The 15241-nt window shown below is 35.0% G+C and overlaps 1 protein-coding gene and 2 pseudogenes across 2 annotated transcripts; 1 reads left to right on the top strand and 2 right to left on the bottom strand.

The window, feature by feature from the left end:
* Window positions 1-227: 227 nt before the first annotated feature.
* LOC120140959 lies at window positions 228-1845 on the bottom strand (annotated as a pseudogene).
* Window positions 1846-5742: 3897 nt separating this feature from the next.
* On the top strand, window positions 5743-11759 carry LOC120140901. 2 transcript variants are annotated; one of them, XM_039155902.1, is made up of 10 exons: window positions 5743-5934; window positions 6816-7172; window positions 7266-7402; window positions 7668-7781; window positions 7855-7938; window positions 8268-8444; window positions 9088-9244; window positions 9557-9717; window positions 9802-9928; window positions 10112-11759. In XM_039155902.1, exons 2-10 carry the CDS (start codon window positions 6855-6857, stop codon window positions 11390-11392), a joined length of 2556 nt encoding a protein of 851 aa, XP_039011833.1. In that variant the 5' UTR covers window positions 5743-5934; window positions 6816-6854; the 3' UTR covers window positions 11393-11759. The 2 variants fall into 2 exon arrangements, with proteins under 2 accessions (XP_039011833.1, XP_039011832.1); XM_039155901.1 differs by having other exon boundaries at window positions 10079-11759.
* Window positions 11760-12606: 847 nt separating this feature from the next.
* On the bottom strand, window positions 12607-14364 carry LOC120140958 (annotated as a pseudogene).
* Window positions 14365-15241: the final 877 nt, after the last annotated feature.

The raw sequence follows: 15241 nt of genomic DNA, 5'->3' as shown, positions 1-15241 counted from the left end.
GCAACCGCTGCCAGTTGATATTTCTCTGAACTCTGAATAATTTTCCCGGATTTTCCGGAGAATCAAATATTGATGCTCTTGGGCTTGATTACCATTCACTCTACAATTGAATATTGTATCATTTTAACATTTACAGTATACAAACAACAGAGAACAAAATTTGCAGGACAGTAAACACAGATGACAAAGTCACTTAAAACATGCATATCTATTCTCAATGAACTGTCAAAAGCTGCAATATCATAGATGTCCTCATCTCTCGAATAAGCCCTTTACATAGACCATGCCTTTTTCGCTTAGCTTGAGTTCTTTTCTCATTTGATATACTTGCTGATCATCTCCTTGAACAACAACCTCGGACACGGTCCCATCATCGGCATCCACCATTTTAACTTTGATCTGCTCCTTGCCCTCTTCCATTAATAAGGTCCTCTGCAGTCATTCCATCCAATATAAGATGGTACAAAAAAGTGAAGAAAAAAGGTGGAGGGTGAGCATGCGTGCTTACGCCAATGGACTTGGGAGAGTGAACCAGAATCCGTTATTCCCCACATCCAGAAATGTTATGGTGAGCACAAGGACAACGCTTGCAAGGCTCATACAGGTGCTGCTCGTCCTCGGCTACAAACCATCATTCCCTCGAATCTTGAAAATTCAAAAAAAAAAAAAAAAAAAAAACTTGAATACATCTTTAATTACTTCATAAAATTTTTCTTCTTTTATCCTAAAAGGTAAACTACACTAATAGTCACTTAACTTTTAGATCATTTTCACTTCGATCACTGAAATTGAAAAAACTTTCATTAGTCATTGTAGTTAATAAAAACTTTCTTCTGTCATTGATGGTTAAACTTTTAATATCAGCTGATGTGACACATTAACAATATATTTTTTAAAAATATGGTAATCGATGTTCCTTGTATCATTGTTTTTATTGTTATTCGGTGATTTCTCCGATCAAAAAATCGCTTGTCAACGGTTGATAGTAATATACCAGTTTGAAATTGAATGTTAATCTTTTGGATAAACAAAATCTTTTTATCGTTGAAATTGACCGACAACTGCTCAATTCATTAAAAACTTAACCTTATTATCTATCAATTTGAAACCTTAAGATTTTCTTGAGAAAAAAATACTCCTCACGTTAACTTTCCTCAATGGCAGCTAACAGTAGTTACCGTAATGAAAATTTAGTGACTGCAATGCAGGTTTTAAAAGTTTGATGTCCAAAGCAAAAACACCCTAAAAATTGAACGACTACAAGTTTAGTTTACTCTTTCCTAAAAGATGATGAATGAGTTGTGTTAACCGGTAAAACTTACGTGATAGACTCTCCTCTGTCAGTGACCGCAAACTGTAGCGAGTGAAGAAAATATCTCCGCAGCAACTTCATTCGGTACCTTCTTCTCAGCTCCTTCCCCTATGAGCGTCTTCTGCACTATCTGAAAGCAGTTTTCCAACGAAATCAACACTGCAGCCAATAAAACAAAGTGAAAACTCATGCTAATCGAAGATACCTTGGATGTCGCAGAGCTTTTAACGAGAGACCAGAGGCCAGGAACAGAGATGGCAAAGAGGCCAAGAGAAGTGTAGTAGCTAGACAAGGAATAACCCGCAGTCTCCCCACGAAAGAACAAGGAGATGATCCGTGAAAGCAGATGAGGACGCGATGGTTTGCTGCAAGGAGTGTCGAGCAACATGCTGTATATGGGGTCTCGAAGGGCTTGAAACTCGTACCGGCCATGGCTGGTGGTGAAGGTGGTTGGTAATTTTGTTGCTGAATTTGGAAGTAAGGGAGGAGAGGTAGTGGATGTGGGGATGGTATCTTCGATTCTTCGTTGCCATTATCCTCAGAAGAACAAAGAGAGAGAAATAGATTATCAGCCACTTGAGTTGGGTTTAACCGTTTAAGCAGTTTATTTTTGCCAAGCTTTGTGCGCTGAAATGGTCAGACACTTGAATGGGCCACAATTAACCGTTTGTTCTTGCATTATACCATATAAGTCCTTTTATGTTTTACAAGTTCCATTGCTGACTCTAAACTTATACGCACAAGCATATACACATTACATTTATGTACCAAAAAGAAATTAAAAAAAGTATAGTATAATTTGTGTTTTTTAATGAAGTAACAATCTATTTTTGTTCGAACCAATGAAATATTCATTGATAAAATAATTCAACATAACTTGTAGAAATAATCTCCGATTAAAAGACGAATAGAAAAGAGAACACGAATAGATCAACCATAGACACGAGAGCATGCACAAGGTGACTCTAGCAATGAGAACAAGCAGTGAAAACTTCAATAGAGAGATGCCTTTTAACATAAATATAGTCAAATGATTAAACTCAAGACGCAAGAAATGTTTGGTGCATGCTTAGGCCTGTAAATGAACTAAACGTTCAGCGAACCGTTCATGAACCGTGCGGCGGAAAGTTCGTTTATGTGCTTTTATTTATTAAATGAACGAACACGAACATAGGTCTCGTTCGTTCATTTACGTTCGTGAACGTTCATTTATTTTCGTTTATGTTCGTTCGGTTATGTTCGTTTATGTCCGTTCATTTATGTTTAACTCAATCTTCTTAAATCAATTTTGGTGACCAATTTGTAAGTATCTGAAAAATATTAATTGATCTGATATTATGATGACCAACTCCATAATTAATCCAATTTTATTTGGAGATTAAATCCAATATGTTAACCCGTGAGGCACTTCTAACCTATATTCATTTTCCCTTTTTTTTCATAAACCCTAGTGTTCACTGGCGAGTGGAGACGATCGGTGAAAGCTTCAATAAAAGTTATATTATAGTGCAATCTGAAGTTTTACAAGTATGTTTTCATCTCTTTCTCTGTTTTATTTTGGCTTAATAGTTGATATGTAAAGTTATTGCGGGTATCTTCATATCTAAAACTCAAGAAAACATCATATTTCTTTCTATAAATAGATGAGAAGATAAAGGTAATAATCGGAAGTATATGAGCATCAGTAAAGAGAAAAATATATAGAATTTGCCAGAAAACAAAACAAATGTTTCTATGCAATTTCTGAAAAAGATTTTAATAGCGGAAATAATGAGTTTTCCTAGAAGAACACATTAATAAGTAGAAAATACACTTTGACAATGAATTTTTGTTTTCATAGTTCTTGTGTGACCTTTAGTTGTGGAGTAGACTTTAAGTACGTTAAAATCTTGAATGGTGGTTTAACAATAATATAAGTTACGATATGTAGCATCGGAGGGATTACGGATCTATGTTATTGCATTGTAGTCCAATTTGTACCGTTCGAAATCTTCATGCTGTTAAATTTTATACTCTGCCAACGGAAAGGACCATTATTAACAAATCTCACTAAAGTCTAACATTAATGTCACAAAACTTTTAGCCGGCGAATTTATTAGAATAACGTAGTGGAAAATGATTGTTCATATGTAATCATAGACTATTAAGATAAATGTTATAGTGTTAAATTAAAGTCTTGTGAATCATTTAATATCTTTAAAAGATCAATCGAAATATCTAATATCTTCAAACATTTCATCACTGCTAATCTTCTCTTACGCTATTTATCACTGTAGAATTGGTTGATTTGCATTGTCGAATATTTTTCATGAAAGAACAATGGAAGGTATGGTCTCCAACGTTTATGTTCGTGTTCGTTTATTTATTAAATGAACGAACATGAACAAACTAAATTCCTTAATGAACGAACATGAATAAAAAAAATTTGTTTTTTTATGTTCGTGTTCGTTTATGTTCGTTTATTTATTAAATGAAAGAACATGAACATACCTCTGTTCGTGTGCGTTCGGTTCATTTACAGGCCTATGCTCGTGTCTCAAACATACTACGAAATAATATATTAAAATAATTATATCCATGTTTCAATTTTAGTACGATAAAACTTTATATTTGATATAATGTTCTATCACCTATTAAAAGATCAAATATTGTAAATGAAATCAAAGGATAGATAGACAACAAGAGTGAGGGGTGAAATTGAAAGAAAAAAATAATTGAGGGATGGAATTCAAAAAAGGAAAAGGTTGAGGTTAAGCCACATGATAATGTGAAAGAGAAGGGGAGAGCATAACAATATATTAATAAACGTTTACTTTGATAAGCAAAAGTCCACGTGATCCAATGACTTTTTGACTTGTTTCCTATTTACCGTCAACCCCTCGCCCCTCCTACTAGGCTGATTAGCCGAGCCGATAATTGTTGATAAATCACACCATATATAAATCAACATTTTTTCATAAATAAAATTGATTTTTTTAATTTAATTAACATTTTTAATTATAATATTTTTAAATAATAATTTTGAATTTTTTATTAAAATGTTAGTCTCTTGAATTTTAATTTAGATGATATCAATTTTAATATAATATGTTGAAAATTGTGATTTTAATTATTTAAATATATAATAATCCTTAATTTAGATATTTGAAAAAGGTTATAAATATTTTTCCTATGTAGAAAATTAGAAATAATTTAATATTATAAGTTAAAACTTCAGGGTTCTAATCCTGACCTTTGCAAATGGATCAAATTTAGTTGGGAGGATCACCCTTACAATCAATAGATCGAATATCCGTGGTTATAAAAAAATATTTTTAAAAAGTATTTTTATAATATAATATTTTAAATTGAAAAAAGATTTTAATATGTTGAGTAGTTTTAGTAGTTAAAAAGAATTTTATTCTTCTTAGAGGTTTCGAGTTCAAGTAGTTGTGTCTGCAGGATATGTATTGTCATAGGCTAAAAATATTTTTGAACATATACTATCTTATAATCACTCCATACTATTCAAAAATAAATTGAAAATATATAAATATAATTATAAGGGTTATGATCCACTTACACAATGTAAAATTCTTAATTTTACATAAAATTAGGACCATTGAATAAGTGAAAATATACAGTTGGGATTAACTCTCTATTTCATTTTTCAGCGAATATCCTCTCATTTCCCAATGTTAATATGATCAATCTACTTTCACTCATTCAATAGTACTAAATAGGGATAGACACGAGACCCGTACAAAATGAGTTACGACCTGATTCAATTGGGTCGAGTTTTTTATTAAAAAAATCAGGTTCAAGTCAGATCAAGTTAGATTTTTAGAGGATAAGTTTGAGTTGGGTTGTTTTTAGATTTAGGGTAAAAAATAACTGATCTGACCTAACCTGAAAAATAATGTAGTTATACCTATATATTTAGGGATAATTGTAATAATACCCATCTTTATATTATTTTCAATTAGATCCTTATTTTATTAAATAAAATTATGTTTTTTATAAATTATTTGTTCCGAGTCAGGTTGAATCGAGTTATAGCTCAAAAGACAGGTTGAGTTTCGAATTAGTTGAAATTACCCTAAACCCATATTAGGTTGAGTTTCATATGGAAGATATATTTATTTTTAGGTTAAGTCGAATTAGTTGAAAATCTAACTCATGTCCGTCCATAATCCTAAATATATATAAAACTAAAAGAATTTTACATGATATAATAACACCATATCCTAATTATAATCATAGGATAAGAAAATTTTTAAATAAAAATTCTAAAAGCAAGGCGTGGAGTAGAGAGCGGCTGGACTATGGAGAGAGGGAAAGAGCCGAGCCTCTTAAGCGCGAATGAGCGATTCAACGCCTTGACATAACGGCTCCGAGAAACCGCACCCGTCCCCACTCTTTCTATCTCTCTTCCCCTTGTAATTCTATTACACTCTTCTCTCTCTCTTTTTCCTCTTTGTGTGAGTTCTATTGGTTTTATTGGATAACTTAACACAAGCCCTTTTCTTATTTCCCTCTCGCGTCCCTTCCATACCAATTGCTTACGACCCTTTTATCTGCTCCTTTTGCTCCCCCCCCCGGTTTTGCTTATTTCTGAATCCACTGCTCATTCTTGTTTCAAGGTACTTTCTGTTTGCTTCTTCGAAAAGAAATATTTTCTGGGTTTTTTTAGGGTTTGTCTTTTTATCTATTAAAGGGGTTCCTTTATTCCGATATACCTTGAAGTCTGCGGTTTTTGTTTGCTTGTTTCGTTTACTGATCTTCAATGCTTCTCTGTTGTTTGTGTGTTTTCCTTGTTCTTTCTGATTCGAGGCCCATTTTTTGTTGGATGATCGCTACTTTATCTTATTTTAATTTTAAAGTGTGTTTGTTTCTATTATTAAAAAGGGGTGTTTTTTTTTGCCTGTGTTGGATTATTGCAGTTGTTAGTTACTTTTATTGTGGATAGAGTTTCTATGTGCTGCATACTGAATGCTGTGTTAAATCCAAATCCAAATATTGTGTTGAGTAAATATACTTGGTGTAAATGGAAAAATTTCAACTTAGTTAGCTTTGTTTCCGTTTTTACTTCGGCTTATGTTTCAACTAGCATGACTAAAAGAAAAACGATAGAATCAGTTTGCCTATTTTAGTTAATTTGCAGGAAACAGGTTATTTCTTTAGATTATTTGAGTTGGTGTGCCTGCTGCTATGGTTGTAAAACTCCTTTTCTGGCATATTATACATTGGTTGAAAGTATCCGGGGTCCCACATTAGAATTTTGCAACTTTTTTTTAAAAACATCGCTTTAACATTTAGTTTTGTAACACGCTTAAGATTTATTTTCTGGTAAAATTTTATATGTATGTATGCATTTGAACGCAGTGCATGTGTTGTGCTTTGCCTAATTAAACTGTCTTATGATTTGTTCTGATTCAAAGGTTACTGCTTTTATTTTTAGTGGTTCAATGTGTTTTTCTTGGTGTCATACGATATGGTACTGATTTTCTGCTTGCATATGCAGGAAAATGTTGGCTGCCTGTTCTTTTGACATCTGATAGCAATGGCAGCTGATCAACGGAGAAAGAGGCTGCACGGTGCTAGTATTGCTGGATGTAATTCTTTGGACCGATACAAAACCAAAAAGAAAAGGCTAGAGCCTCCGAGAAATGATTTGAAAACAAAATGTTATATTTCCCTTGAGTGGGATGGGAACAAAAAAGAAGTTGTTGCCAAAAGGGAACAAATCGGCTTAAGTCGGAGGCATTCAAGGTCATTTACAGATTCGACAGATCATTACCACAGAGTCTTAGCAGATGTTTTGACTCTTCCTCATGAAGTTTTTGAACTAAAGGACTTGACAAAGGTGCTTTCTTATGAGGTAATATTCTTGTTATCCATAGTCACAATTGCTTCTAATCTCTTCTGTCCGCTAATCTCATGCCTTTTGGAATTTGCATTGAAATTGTTACAGGTTTGGCAGTCTCATCTGTCTGAGAATGAGAGAAATTTTCTGATGCAGTTTCTTCCCAAAGGGATAGATAAAGAGCAGGTTCTGCAAGCGTTATTTTCTGGAGATAACTTTCACTTTGGAAATCATTTTCTTCAATGGCAAGTATATATTATTTACTTTTGACACTTTTCTCATCCAGTGAATAATGGATCTTTTCTTGTTGTTCCCGTTGGAAAATACATTTACCTATTAAACCACACCCAAATTTTGCAACTTTATTAGTTATGCTTTATTTTTAAAGAAGTTATAGTTCTTGAGGTATGTTGTATTTTGTTTCTCTAGTTATATGTTCAGGAGATATAATATTGGATTATTACTGTAGAGTTCAAATCTGCTATATTTGACTGGAATTTATGCTTACAGGGGTATATCACTTTGTTCGGGTCATCTTCACCCTGATACAATTATTCAGGAGGAACAGCGTTTAAAGGCCGAGAAGAAAGCATACTACTCAGAGTTACAGGACTACCATAATGAGTAAGTTTTTGGAAAAGGTGCATTTGGTTCCTAATGATATGGTTGCAACATTTTTTTTGTTGCTTTGTGGCAGTATCGTAGAGAATTTGAAGAAACTGAAGGAGAAATGGGAAAGCTGCAAATACCCAGAACAAGAAATTGTGCAGAAGTTATGGAGGTTTGTATTTGTTACATGTTTCAGTTTTCTGGAAAGTTATCAATTTTAGCAGATTAAGGTTCTTCCCTGTGAAACTGGTGCTAACAGCTAACATATAATTGGCAAGGGTGTCTCATAACTTTTTTATCAGCTTCACTGCGTACCATCATAATATGGAATACAATAGCATTTGTTTTCTATTTGAGCTTTTCTCTTGTAATTGGTTGTTCAAAACAATAATGAAGAACTGAACCCTTTTTCTTCAATTTTATTTATTTATTGAATATTTGGCTTCTCTTATGTTCTAAGATCAAATCTTATTTTTGGTTTACAATTGATTTCTTTGGTAGGTCAAAAAGGGTTTGTAAGAAAAGGGTTTTCTCACATTCACGTGAGTCCAGGCTTGGCAATGTTGAGCAGGATGTTACAGCGACTTCTGAATCTTGCTCTTGGGTTGCAGATGAGAAAGCATCCAGTAGTGATAACCAGAATTCTTCTGTTGTGAAGGATGGAAAGATACGAAGAAGGTAATGTATTTTTTCCATCGTGAAACCCATGTTGCACGAATTATCATGTTGCTTGACTTGTTGAAGTTCACAAGAGTGAGTTATGGGAGTTTGAATATTGCTTTCTTAAAGTATGCTTTGCCTGATATTAATTTATTTAGATGATATGTGATATGTTTGGATTTTGAGTTAAGAAACTGTAGCTTGTTTATTCTCTTATAAAGTACTTTTATCAATGGCCTCTTTTGTAGCACATAGCATCTCATTATTATTATACTTATCTGTAAATTGCGTGCCTACTAAAGGAAAAACTCTGCTTTTCTGGCTACAAGTATTAAAATGTTTATATCCCATGCAAGAAAATTTACGCTCCATGCTGGTTGAGTTTGTGGGAATCACATTGCAGTTTCCTGGTTGAAGTTTCTCTGTTCGTAATGTTATTTTGAGCTACAAGGATGCTTACTGCGTCATTCTTACCGTTGTCTGTGGTATAGGTGGTTCTCAATCTTGTCATTTTTGCTGAATAAGAAATTTTGAACCATAAATATGTTCTAGAAACTTTTGCAGCAGTTAGGTCTTATGGTGGCTGGACTCGTTTCTTTTAGTTTTAATCAGTATATTTTACTTCATGGTGAATGAATCTTATTAATTGTCATGGATATAGTTTGTATGAAAAAGGGACAGTCAAGGAAAAAGGTCGAATGCTCTCTACTACTCCTGATTATGCGCCGACTGTGGAAGCAAGACCCAAAAAAGGTGACAAGATACGCAAGCGCAATATTCAGCAGTGTGATGGTACTAAATACATGTCATGTTTTAAGGTCAGAAGCGGCTTTAATTGAATTGAAAGATTCCAGGATTGTATTGAGTAGATGCCTTTCATCTTATTCAAATATCTCCTTGGATTAGATATCCTTTCGGATATAGGATTTATTATCATTTAAACTTTGGATTGGCTGATAGAAGCCTGCGGTGAAGCTTTATTTTGAACTCCAAGTTACCAGTATCTTGTATCATGTCCTGTTTTATTCTTTAACCGAGTCTTTTTTAGTGTTTGTTACTGTTCAGTCCTCTTTTCTCTCATGTTTGTGAAGGTATTAAGGGATTATTTATTTGCCTTTGATATGTTTCAGATAAGCAAGAAGCAGCATGATCTTTTAAAGAATATGGAGCAATCTGGTAGAAGCATTGAATCAAAGTCTATCATCCGTGTTTTAGGTGACATTTATACCTTACATGTGCAACCGTATGAAGTATTCATAGAAGAAGAACAGAGGAAGTTGCATGAACGTTGGTGAGTGTTGAAGCAGACAATTCTTTCTTGAAACTCATAAGAATTTTCTCTGTACCTCTTCTCAAATTAATGTTGTTTAAATAGGTTGAAACTGGTAAAGGAAGATATCCCTGAATCATATGCAAACTGGAGAGAAATACAGTTGCAGAAATGGAAAATGACCAAGTCTTTGGAGCAAGAGATGAAAGAAAAACCAAATTCGCTGCTGGAGGTTTGTTTCTTTTTCTTAACTCTCTCCCCTCTTATATGTATGGTTTTTTCCCCTTCTTTTTTGCATTTGGTTTTTGGGGTGGGATTGCTAGCAGCTTTGAACATTTTTCTATGCTACTGTAATTTTGATATTTTTTTTCTAATGTGTTAGGATGAGGATGATGAAGATAAATTAAAGCTCCAGGATCAGGAAGACGATGTTGATACACACTCGGCTGCTCTAGATGTAGAGGAAGAGGATCCTGAGAAGGATACTGAAGCCACGGAAAGTGAGTCCAGCATGGAAGATGGGGAGTCAGGTCTGGCCTTACCATTGAATCAGTCCCCACAGAAGATTTCTTCTATTGATAGTGGCCAGCTGTGCAATCACGTGGAGTCTGAAAACGAGAATATCTCAAAACCAGATGTTGCATCTTCGGATGAATCTGAACACTCGGACGATTTGAACACTGCTGGTGCAACTGTTAGTCAGGAGGTTCCTGTCTCTTCTGTAGAAATTGTCTGGTCAGCAGATAGCATGCCACACTCTTACCATGACTCCACTGCTGACCATAAATACACATCTACCAGTGGATTGCCATTCATTCATCAAGACACCGAAGACCAGAACCAAATGACTGATCTAGAATCAGACTTGCGTAAAGGAAGTAATGGGAAGGCATTGTTGCATAGTCATTCTGAAGATGGCCCCTTTAGTTATACAAATCAGGACCGAAATGAGCTGCTTCAATTGTTCTTCAAGGATCAGGGAGTGTCGTCATATCATAGTGAGCAGAAACAGGTAGGGGCAGATTTCCATCCCCCAAAGAATCTATTAATGGAAGATGATCATTTTAACGGCCAATTTCCGGAGCAGTTGCAGTCATCACTTCTGTTAGAGCAGAGGCAAAAGAGGCAGAATGAGGTTTATATGCCACAAAACATTTTCTCTGCTGGGGGCGGATCCTTGACTCCAAGGCGAGAACACCTGCCTTTGGGAAATATGCAAGATTGGACTATCCCTCCTGCCCCCATGCCGGCACCTTTCCATCATCAGTTGAATAGTAGAGATATGTTGAATCAAAACTGGTTTACTGGAGAGCATCAAGTTAGTAGTGGATGGGCTGGTTCAGAAGGTTTTAGTGGCCAAAATCCGAATATTTTGAGTGCAAGCAATGCAGATCAGAGCCTATTTAGTGTTCTATCTCACAGTAACCAATTTCATTCAAGAATCCCTTATGAAACAATGGGCTCTACTGAGCAATTCATTCCGCAGAGGAACAATGGAATGATGAGGGGGAGCACTCCTGGAATAGTTGGAAATAGTATGCAGCAAGCTGCTCATCCGCTTGATTTTTTAGGTTCGTGTGATACAACTACCCCACTGATGGTCACTGATGATACAGGATGGATGAACTTGACACATCAGAATTCTGCTTTGCATGATCCAATGGGAAAACCATATTTGAGGTCATGGAATCAATGAAGAGGTTCTTTCTTTAATTTGTTTCTGAGAAATGGAAGGACTAAAGTTTATCATTTTTGAGCTTTCTCAGATAATTTGGAGGTATGCTGAATGACCACTTCATTTGATGCGAGGTTCGTTCTTATAATTATATATAGAGGAATGGTAGAAGAGACTTACTAGACTCCAAGATAGATTTCTGTACATACACCTATACTATACAAAGAGCCAACTGAACTCATCACAGCACAAAAACTCTTTGTATATAAGTAGATATTACGTGGAATGATGGGAGGTTAGGTGTGAAGGATGAAAATGTCCTGGCATGGCATCTCTTATTTGGTAGTGTTGCACATCACAGTTTGGATTTCTTTTTTATTTTCTTTTTCTTTTTCCATAATACTCTTTTGATGTCATTGACAATCAAGTATATTCGATAATGTTGGAGGCCCTAACTGCAAATGCTTCTTCTCTGTGTTAGTTGAATAATGAGTTTTTATGTTGGGAATTTGGTAATAAAACTGTTGACTATTTACTACTTGAGAACATTGCCATGAACACAATGTAACACCAGCAAATACAAAAGTTCAAATGCCACAAGGCATTTGCAATATGTACAAAAAAAATTCAGTGAAACAATAGAGATGCTCCCACATTTGACAACTTTGCAGTAATGATTGTAACCCCAACATTGCATTTGCATGTCATATGCTTCTAGTACTGCCAATCAGCCAATCATCTATATACTTTGTATCAAATTTCTAGTGACACGCCAAGTGGTAATTTTTTTTAACTGCAATGTCAATTAGATGTTTTCATGATGACAATCTGCATTCTGCAAAAAAAAACATATGAACTTATTAATTTATGAAAGCAAATTACTCCCAAAATGGAAGGTTTTTATCCTTTTTTAACACCAGGAAATAAAAGAAATAGTATAATGGAAATGTTATGTAACCTTAATCAAAGAGATAAAGGGTCGTTGATGAATATGACGCCAGGGCAAGACCGACAATGGTACTCCACTCCAATGCGATCTGCAAACAATCCGAGCCAAGAAAGGATTAGAGTCACAATGCCTTTACATGTCAAAGGTAGCAATATGAAAATAGATAATGTTCTCATTTCCCTTCCTAAAAATGTGTTTCGCCATGTAAAACTTCAATCCTTAGTTTCCCAGTATCGGAAATGGATATCAAATTGGCATTTACAATACTTTGAATTCCGCATTATCTCAATTCAACATATGGAAGCCAAAGAATCTGCAGGAGAAAAGCTAATTTGTGTTTCCTGTCGGCGTTGTATCACAGCTTCTCTTTTTTCAGGTTTTCAACTACTTCAATTTTTCGAGAACTTGCTTCATTGATGGCCTAGCCGAAAGTGTCTCCGCTGTACAGGCGTATGCAAGCCATAGCATTCTCGAGAGATCCTCCCCAGGACCAGTTTCCCACAATCCAGCTGAGAAAATCTCAGAGGGACAGCCCTCCTTGATCAGCATATTGGTCCATTCGACAATGTTGAATCCATTCCCATAATCGGAAAATGATGGATCGAGGGACTACTTCCCCAACAGCAATTCTAACATTACAACACCAAAACTGTACACGTCTGCCTTGTCGGGTACCCTGCATGTGGTTGCATTTTCAGGTGCTACATAACCAAATGTGCCGGCAACATCTGTCGTGGCATGGGTCTCATAAACTTCTAAAAGCGTAGCTAACCCAGTCCGAAAGGAAGGCATTAAGATTCTCATCAAGAAAAATGTTGCTTGGCTTGATGTCTCGATGAACTATTCGGGGTACACACGAATAATGAAGGTAAGCAAGAGCCTGAGCAATGTCCATGGTTATCTTGTACATAACGGGCCACCGCTCATTTTTGCCGGACTTGTCATGAATGAAAGTCTCAAGGTTTCCGCCAGAAAGATAATTGTAAATTAAAAACATTTCATTTTACCCAGCATAATATACCATTAGAGTTACAAGGTTCTTATGTTGAATTCTTCCTAGCGTTCTTACCTCTGCAGCAGATTGCCGAATGCCTTGAAATCGACCGATATAAAGCCTCTTTACTGCTACATGATATCCTGGGACCAACTCCTCTTTGTAGGTTGAACCAAATCCACCCGTACCAATAAGGTTTCGGAGACCAAAGTTACCTGTAGCTCTAACTACATTATCATATTTCAGCTCATTAGGAGCATCTGCAAAAGTCACAACCACTTTTCCTTTCACAGCAAGTCTTTAACCTTTTTCTTTCTAAGTTGACAGATGATTACAGCCACTGCAACCATACAAAGCAGAGCAAAAGTGGAAGTTATGGCTGCAATTATGACAGGTTTCAAATTCACCCCTTTCTTAAATTTTGGCAGACTGCCAGGCCTCTCCGGGGACAGTGCAGTATATGTACATTTGTCATGCAAACGTTCATTACCTCTATAGGCACTGCAATTAGTCTGATGTTCGAGACTTGGTATCGGACCGGAAAGATCATTAAAAGAAAGTGTTTCAAGATTCGTAGCGTTTGTTAGGCTAGCAGGGTTCGATCCTGTAAGACCATTGTGGAAAATATCATAAACTTTAAACAACGGCAGTTGACTGAGTTCAGGTGGAATTTTTCCACTTAAATTGTTCTCTCCAAGAGATATCCATGTCAGTTTCTTCAACTTCCCCAATTGATTTGGCAGAGATCCAGAGAGTCTATTTCCTCTGAAGTCGAGGCGTTCAAGCATCGTCAAGTTGCATATACCAGGATCTATGGATCCCTCGATCCGATTAAATGCTGCTTCATACTCTATTAGCTGCAGACAATCAAGGAAAAAATGCCTTCCCCATCCTACCTACGATTTTGTTTTCACTCAAGTTAACTCGGACTCTCAGCAGCTGATCGCAATCAGAAATTAGCTCCCTATGAGAAGAACCATTAAACATATTATTCAGTAGCAACTTGTACGAAAACTTACTGTTACTTGCCAATAATTGATAACAAACCATTACTTTTGAATAATAATTAAGATTAATTTTATAAAATTTACCAAATTAATAATATATTCTGTGGATTTAGACATTATATTAATAAAATTGAATATTTTGAATTTATCAAATTAATAATAATTAAGATTAATTTTATAAAATTTACCAAATTAATAATATATTATGTGGATTTAGACATTATTTTTATAAAATTGAATTTTTGAATTTATCAAATATATAAATTTTGTTTTTATAATATTTCTAGGGTAAACTATACATTTAGTACCTCAATCGTTACTTTTGTTCTCTTTTGGTACCTACACTTTATTTTTTTTCAAAATCATACTTAACGTTTAGTTTATATTCATTTTGGTATCCCACCATTAAAAACTTAATGGTGATGTTGATGTGTCATCATAAGGTAATGGCACATCATCAGTAAAAAATAAAAATGTCACGTTAACAATTATGTTAATTTTTTTACGGTAGGATATCAAATTGAAACCTAAACTAAATGTTTACCAACAGGTTACTTCTCTTTTCAGGTATGATTGGGAAATAGTTTTTTTTTCTAGTTGCAAAGTATTACTATTGTTAGTGGGAGAATATTACCCACCACACACAACACAAGTCGCAGACTCGCAGCAATCATCATTCGAACCTTCAATTTCATCTTGTTTATAAAATTTAAATTTAAAACTTAAAAGGAAATCATATATGTAACAGCGAAGAAATAACAAGGGATGACAAGTGAAGCATGTGCATGCCTGCTCTGCACTGCAGCATATCCATATCAGATGTTGAGATGCATTATATGGGATGGACCATGAACTTGATTCCATTTCATTTTCCTCTTTCTCCTCCTCGTAATATCATACTAATGTTACACTACACAGAT

Source organism: Hibiscus syriacus, unplaced genomic scaffold, assembly GCF_006381635.1.
Source record: "Hibiscus syriacus cultivar Baekdansim isolate YM2019G1 unplaced genomic scaffold, ASM638163v2 tig00110788_pilon, whole genome shotgun sequence".
Lineage (NCBI taxonomy): Eukaryota > Viridiplantae > Streptophyta > Magnoliopsida > Malvales > Malvaceae > Hibiscus > Hibiscus syriacus.
Note: the sequence above shows the minus strand (reverse complement) of the source record. Positions and strands in the feature narration are given on the sequence as shown.

Excerpts from the sequence above, each read along its gene's own strand:
- LOC120140901 (XM_039155901.1), top strand. The coding sequence starts at position 6,855 with ATGGCAGCTGATCAACGGAGAAAGAGGCTGCACGGTGCTAGTATTGCT. Across the intron at positions 7,403-7,667 it reads GGAAATCATTTTCTTCAATG|GGGTATATCACTTTGTTCGG; the intron begins GCAAGTATATAT and ends TTATGCTTACAG. Across the intron at positions 7,782-7,854 it reads TTACAGGACTACCATAATGA|TATCGTAGAGAATTTGAAGA; the intron begins GTAAGTTTTTGG and ends GCTTTGTGGCAG.